At 42.4% G+C, this 6,503-nt stretch overlaps 1 protein-coding gene across 2 annotated transcripts in view; it reads right to left on the bottom strand.

Moving 5' to 3' along the window:
• The window catches only part of ZEB2 (zinc finger E-box binding homeobox 2), a 114,212-nt gene that overhangs the window by 22,277 nt on the left and 85,432 nt on the right, over positions 1-6,503 (bottom strand). Inside the window, exon 3 of one of the 2 annotated variants that reach the window (XM_009891697.1) lies at positions 4,498-4,569. The exons of the other annotated variant lie outside the window; for it this stretch is intronic. Coding sequence (XP_009889999.1) covers positions 4,498-4,569 — 72 coding nt within the window. The remainder of the gene's footprint in view (positions 1-4,497; positions 4,570-6,503) is intronic. 2 annotated transcript variants of the gene reach the window in all.

Raw genomic sequence — 6,503 nt, 5'->3', positions numbered from 1 at the left:
AAGATACGCAAGCAGGAAGGGGAAAGGGTGGGATGGCGCCGGGGGATGGCTCCATGTGTCCTTCTCCTCCAGGTAGGCTGGGGGCGGATTGGATCTTGCAGCTGGGGTTGGACTAGATGATCTGGGGTTTGGACTAGATGACTTGAGGATCGGACTAGATGACTTGGGGGTCAGACTAGATGATCTCCAGAGGTCCCTGCCAACACTGACCATTCTGTGATTCTGTAACTGCACTTATAGGATGGGAATTCAAGCTGCCACGCAAGGCCTGAGTTAATACTAGGAGCCTGAGACCCAAACTCAAACCCGAACGAGGTTCTTCCTTCCCAGCCCCCAAGTCTATTTGGAGGCTGATCCAAGAGGTTGCAGAGGGCTGCTGCCATATTATTGGCCTTGGCTTCCTAATTCTCTGGATTATTTGGCTTCTATGTCTGCGCATGCAATCCAGGAGCTAAAGCAAATGTTTATGTCTATATTATAAACCCCTAAAAACAAGGGGATTTAGTGGAAAAGCTGATAGATCCTTAAGTGAAACAATACAACAGTGCTGCAGCACTGGAGATTAACATAAAGAGCACAAGGTGACCATGTGTATCTGCTTTCTCACCAGCGACGTTACTGACAATTCAGACATGGCTGGAAGCTCACCCAGTGTTACTAAAAAGACCCATCTGATACCCATTAGGTTCCTCTCTCGATTTCTGGGGGGAAAAGGCTTGTTCCCCACCCCGTGTCCTAATTTGTTTTCCATGCAGAAAGTCATGTTCCCGGATTCCTCGTGGGCTAACACTGCGCACACATTGCACATCCCCTCCTGCGAGGCAAGAATTTCAGCGAGATCTACGGCGGGTGACCTCACCAAATAAGTCCTTTTTTAATTAATTATTGGAGCCCAGAGAGCAAAAATATTTTCAGCTCCAAAAGCTGGTGTGGCTGTGTCACATAAAAATAAAACGCATTAAGGAAAGCTATCTTTGGAGACATTTAGGACCTTTCAAGATAAAGTGAGAGAGAGGTTCAAGGAGCTTGGGAGACCAGTTATTTTGTGTGGGAACTCGTCCTGCGAGATGGTGATAGCTGCCCTTAATCGCAAACAAAGCTAATAAAACCACAGCCTTCATTAGCCAGGAAGTGAGAGGCCCCCATTGGTACACACAGATTACAGCCTGAAAACGGCCTGTCCTCCAACATGCCAAGTTTTACTTCTGTTTTCCTCCCCCCGAAGGTTTTTTGTTGGTTTTTTTTTTTCCCTTCTTCAAATTATATTAAGAGATCTTTACTCGAAGCTTGTCAGATGTTGGTAATCGAAACCAGGAAATTTTTTTCTGTTTGTTTACAGAGAATTTGTTAATCTATTTTCTGCAAACATTCCAGTTGCAATAACTGTAACAGGTACAATAAAATAAACCATAGGAATTTATTCATTCACATTTGAGAAAAAAACCCTCTGCACCTTCTGCAAAACATCATTTTGTCAAGTAACCGTTTCAGAAATCCCCAGAAATATTTACAAATTAATTTAGCAGGACCAAAGACTAAAATTCTCACTCTAATGGTCACTTTTGCTTTTCCACTATGAAGTCTCCACGGCTCATTATGAAAATGCAGCTGATTAATGTATGGGTAACAAGATTTCTTTTTTAAGTACCACTAGGAAGTGGCCACTCTGACAACAGCAGAATAATTTAATAACAGAGACTTTTTCTTTTAGTTTTCTTTCTCTACTAATGATGTTCTGCTATGAATTTGATGCTAAAAATACACCAATGTTGTTGCACGCACCTACAGCAACTTTGCTGGTTGGATGTATGTGAATGAGCCTGAAGGTGTATCTCCTGTCTCTGTGCTCAGCGCAGGTCACGGAGCGCTTACAGGATCTGATGTCAAGCGGGAGAGGCATGTTGTGTTAAATGAGAGAAACCTCCTTGGCACATCTCGAAGAGCCCATGTTAATCTGTAGGGGGACCCAAGTGGCTTTCTTGGCCACCAGAAGGTTGCTGCGGTACAGCTTTCGGTGAAGATGGAGTCACTGATCCAACTTCTTTCGTTGGGTCAAGTCTCAGCCTCACCTCAGCTATTTTATTAAACACCAGTATCAAATCCCCTGACTACCTGCAGGGAAAAATTGAGACCAGACACTCAAGACAGGCCCAAAGCCTATAATGAGGCTGAAGAAGAAAACTTTGGACGTTTCTCAGATAAGGTAGGAAGGATGTCAAACAGCTCTGGGACTGACCTCTTCCCTTTCCTCCTCAAATAATGGTTGGAGCACCTCAACAGCCAAGCCTGGGGGAGTTTTTAGTCTGTGTGAAGGATGCTGCAGCTCCTACCAGAGGATGCTGTCACCTGGCATCTTCCACTCCAGGTGAAAAGACTGGCAAAGGCGTTTAGTTTATCAGATGCTTTAATACGACTAAATAATCTGACATCGCCCTTAAGAGACTGGGGAGACTGCATCCGTGGCAGAAACATGTTCTACCCAAGTTACCCGGGCACCAGCCTCCACTGAAGGAGGTGGCTCTGAACGCCTCAGCGATAAAAGATTGGAATCAAACACCAGCAGAGCACCAGACAACTCGCACCGGTTATTTGAGCGAGCTGCCCATTGCAGCAAAGAGCAGCTGAGGTAAAGAGGAGTGAGACTTTTGCAGAGGACATTTGGGGAAAGAATTGCTAGGTGCAACGTCCAGAGCAGCTTCTGCGTTTTAGATGCAGACCACCCGACCAAACGCAAAGCACTCTTTGAACCACGAGTTTGCAGTGCACCAAGCCGGGTAGGGGCAACCCTTATCTTTTTCCCCCAGCAAACTGGTTGCAGAAGAGGCAGGACACCCCACAGCCGTGGGTCTGACCCCGTTGGCGGCGGTGCTGTGCAAGGGCTTGGCGGCACCCTGCCCCCAGAGAGATGCCGTGAGGACGGAGCCGAGCAGGCAGAAGAGACCATCAGATACTGGAAGGGAAGGGGCTAAGAGGACATGAAGTCTTCCCCCCCTCGAGCAGACCACATTGCAAGTATGAAAGAGTCAAGGCCTGTTATGGTAAGGAAAATATGTGCAAAGGAAGTCACACGGACTGATAGGGGACCTCAAAGGCTCTGGTAATGGTAATTCAGATAACCATCAAGTCTTATTTCTGAATCAGACGTCTTTTCAAGTCCTGTTTCTCCAAGTGCTGAGCACAATTTGTCACTTTATTAGCGTCCCTTGGAAATAAAAAAAAAGCTTTTAAAATACGTCTGTATCCAGTTCCGTATGGCAACGTCGTTAAGTATATATGTAATGATAAACTGTGCCTCGGTGCCACCCTCCTTTCATGCATAATAAATCTAATGGATGAAAAAGGCAGTGGCATGGTTTTATTTTCCTATTATTTTCTCCCTCCAGAATTATAAAGTAAATTTCTTGTGTTACTTAATAAGAGCATTGGGGTTTTATGTGGGTGTTGCCAACATTAGGAAAGTGTGAGTAATAAAATCCTTGCAAGTCCTAGGTAGAACCTTTTACAGTAATATTTGTAGAGGGCATTACCTATGAACTACATCTCATAATAGAATGCATAGAAACGTACTTACACTAGAAAACTAACTTTTCACTGTGTAAGTCGGGGCTATCTGCAACATCTCAAATTGTGACGAAACGTGAAAGAAACGTTGGGTGATGTATGGCATTCAGCTGTACTGAGGATGGAGTGAGGCCTTGTGGCCTTTGGAAAAGATGGTAAACCCCTGAATTCATTTGGATTAGAAAACAGTAATAGAAACCTTTTGCTGTTTTGCTCTGCTACAGGAAAAAAAGAGATGGCTCGGAGATGATGCCGGCTAAATATCTCTGCCCCCTTTTCTTGTTCCACAAAATGTATTGATTTCTAAGAAGAGGGGAAAAAAAGAGATGTGGAAAGTGGGGGAAAAAAAAAAAAAAAAGATTAGCCAGAAACATAATAATCTCATAAATATGCATTTAAAGTGTGTGTGTCTGTGTATCTATGTAAGGGGTTTATGTGTGTCTTGCTGAAAAGATGTTTTCAGTCTCTGAAGTAGCTTACTCTGTGCACCATGCGAATCTGGGGTTGCCAAGAAGAGTGCACCCCATCCTCATTATCAAGCTCTTTGTACGGTCTCTCTCATTAAAAGACTACTGTATCTTGGTCCAGGTTCTTTAAACTACCCGAGATTTGCCCTTGCTGGGAAAAACATCTCCTCACGCTGCTGAAAACTATTAGCTCCCGAGGATGCAGTTAAAAGGAGTCAGGGGCTGAAACGTTGCGGGGCACGGGAGAGGCAGCCGGGACTCTCACCAAATGAGTTTGTCGCTGCACCGTCGCCATCAAATTGGGGGAAAAAAATTAAAAAAAAAGAAAAAAAAAAAAAAAGGGAGAATTATGTAAGCGCTTCCCAATTGTTCAACGGAAAACAAAAAAGAAATTGTTCCACCACTTCACGCGCAGCTAATTCTACGTGGCACGGAAGGAAAGTGATGCTCGTATCATGCAAGGCCTTACCTGTACCATTGTTTCCAGCGGTCTGAATTGTGGCTTCAGGCCCCATAGTGTCATAATCTTCCTTCATTTCTTCTGTGGAATAAGCACGCACACTTTTAGCATTTGCACGTTATTGAACTGCTTACAAAGCTGGGGAGCACACTGCGGGAAGAGGGAAGATCCTGCTTGGGGGAAGGAGAGAAAAGGGCTGTTGTGGACCTCTATACAATGGCTTTGTTCTGGCAACTGAATGAGTTCAGCGGTGCTGGATGGACAAGAACTTATTTACTTTAAACATGACAGCCAGTGGTGGAAAACAGAACTATTTGTTCGGTGCAAATGAAGGGCTTTTCCCCTTTCAAATCTAATAAGCAGTGGGGTGATCAAAAAGGATTTTTTTTTCTATTTTTTTTTTTCCATATTTAAAAGAAATAATCAGTTAACAAACACTGTGAGATCTGTACCTGGAAGAAACTGCAAATACAAAAGGAAGATATAAGAAGTTCTTATATCTCTCTTTCTATCTATCGTCACGCAGATCTTCTGAGCTGTCGTCGTCATTTTAACCTCATTTGAAGCGCGGCGTGTATTAATATCAAGTGGTGCAGAAATGTGACAAATTTTCAACTGTGGGCAGTTCTTCTTTGCCCGTATGGTTTGTTTGTGTCTTCTCTGCACTCTCTGCGCGCTGACAAAGTCTGCCTTTATGGCCATAAATTGGGTTAATTCACATGCAAATGAGCACGATATGTGTACAATTATTTACTATGAATTTATCATGGATCGGTTTACTTCCTGTGAAACTGGGGGTTCAGAGTGGGTTAAAATAGCATTTTGAGGAGGCTGGTGCAGCTCCATCAGTGGGGACAACACTTGTTTTCCTAGATGTCTCAGCCTGCCTCGGAGTGACCATCAAACTTGGTTTCTTGCTGCTAATTTGTTAGTTGATGTGCAACAGGTACTCACACATACAGCCTGGTTAAGATTTGACCCTCCAAAGGGCTTTCACAGGCAAAAATAAGTGTAAATAGCATCTCTTTTTCACCTTTTCAACTTCTCCTAAATGCCAGCCTTTCTTTATTTGGAGACATGTACAATCATACAACATCTTTTTTTTTTTTCTTTTTTCTTTTAAGTGGGAGAATTTAGTATTTGAGATTTAAGTGAAAAATCTGCTATAATCTTTCACTTAGTCGTGCTTGTAAGACACAAAATGTCAAAAGGCACCCAGAAATGGTTCAACAACAACCGAAAAAAAAAAGGAAAAGAAAGAATTTCCCAGAAAGGAACACAAGTCGATGATGATACAGGAAGATGGATGCTGCTCGGCCAATCAAGTGATAGACTGGCAAGAAGATCAAAGCCCGCTATTAAAATCTTATTGATACACGAAGCATTAAAATTCTTATTTCTCATTTTTTGTGAGAAAGATTTTGATGAGGACAGAAACTGGCCCAGTATTAATCCATTTCCATGACAATGATTTGACTGAAGATAGGGGAATAATATAAACAGAGCGCATTCTCGGTTCATTCCTAAATTTGTAATCTTGTAGTATTCTTCAGATGTCACATTCTACAAGTAATTAGTTGGTAGAATAACAGGTTCTAATTGTATCATTCTAATCAAAACTAAAGCAGAGAATGACTTAATTCAGAGCTTTACAACCAGTGTACAATACTGTGGTATAAATATACATGTTTATGGCTTTGAAGCTTAAAAAAAAAAAAAAGTTAATGAAAGCTCTTAAGTTAAAATATGCAGGTACAAACAGATGCTAAATTTGTACAAAAGCATCGAATATGCAGACCAGATGAAAAATATTTGTTTAAACCGTACAGCAGACAAGCCAGCCTTGATTCTTTTCCCAGATCTGGCATTCTGCCTCTCTAAGGATCATTTTCACAGGGATATCTTGCGTCCAAAACATTTAGGAGTTCAATATGTATTAATAAAATGTTGTCAATTATGATAATTGATCTGCCGGGCCAGTCTCTCATCTGATATTTTTATTGCAGCCTACCAGA

This window comes from Charadrius vociferus, unplaced genomic scaffold (assembly GCF_000708025.1).
Source record: "Charadrius vociferus isolate BGI_N301 unplaced genomic scaffold, ASM70802v2 scaffold109, whole genome shotgun sequence".
Lineage (NCBI taxonomy): Eukaryota > Metazoa > Chordata > Aves > Charadriiformes > Charadriidae > Charadrius > Charadrius vociferus.
Note: the sequence above shows the minus strand (reverse complement) of the source record. Positions and strands in the feature narration are given on the sequence as shown.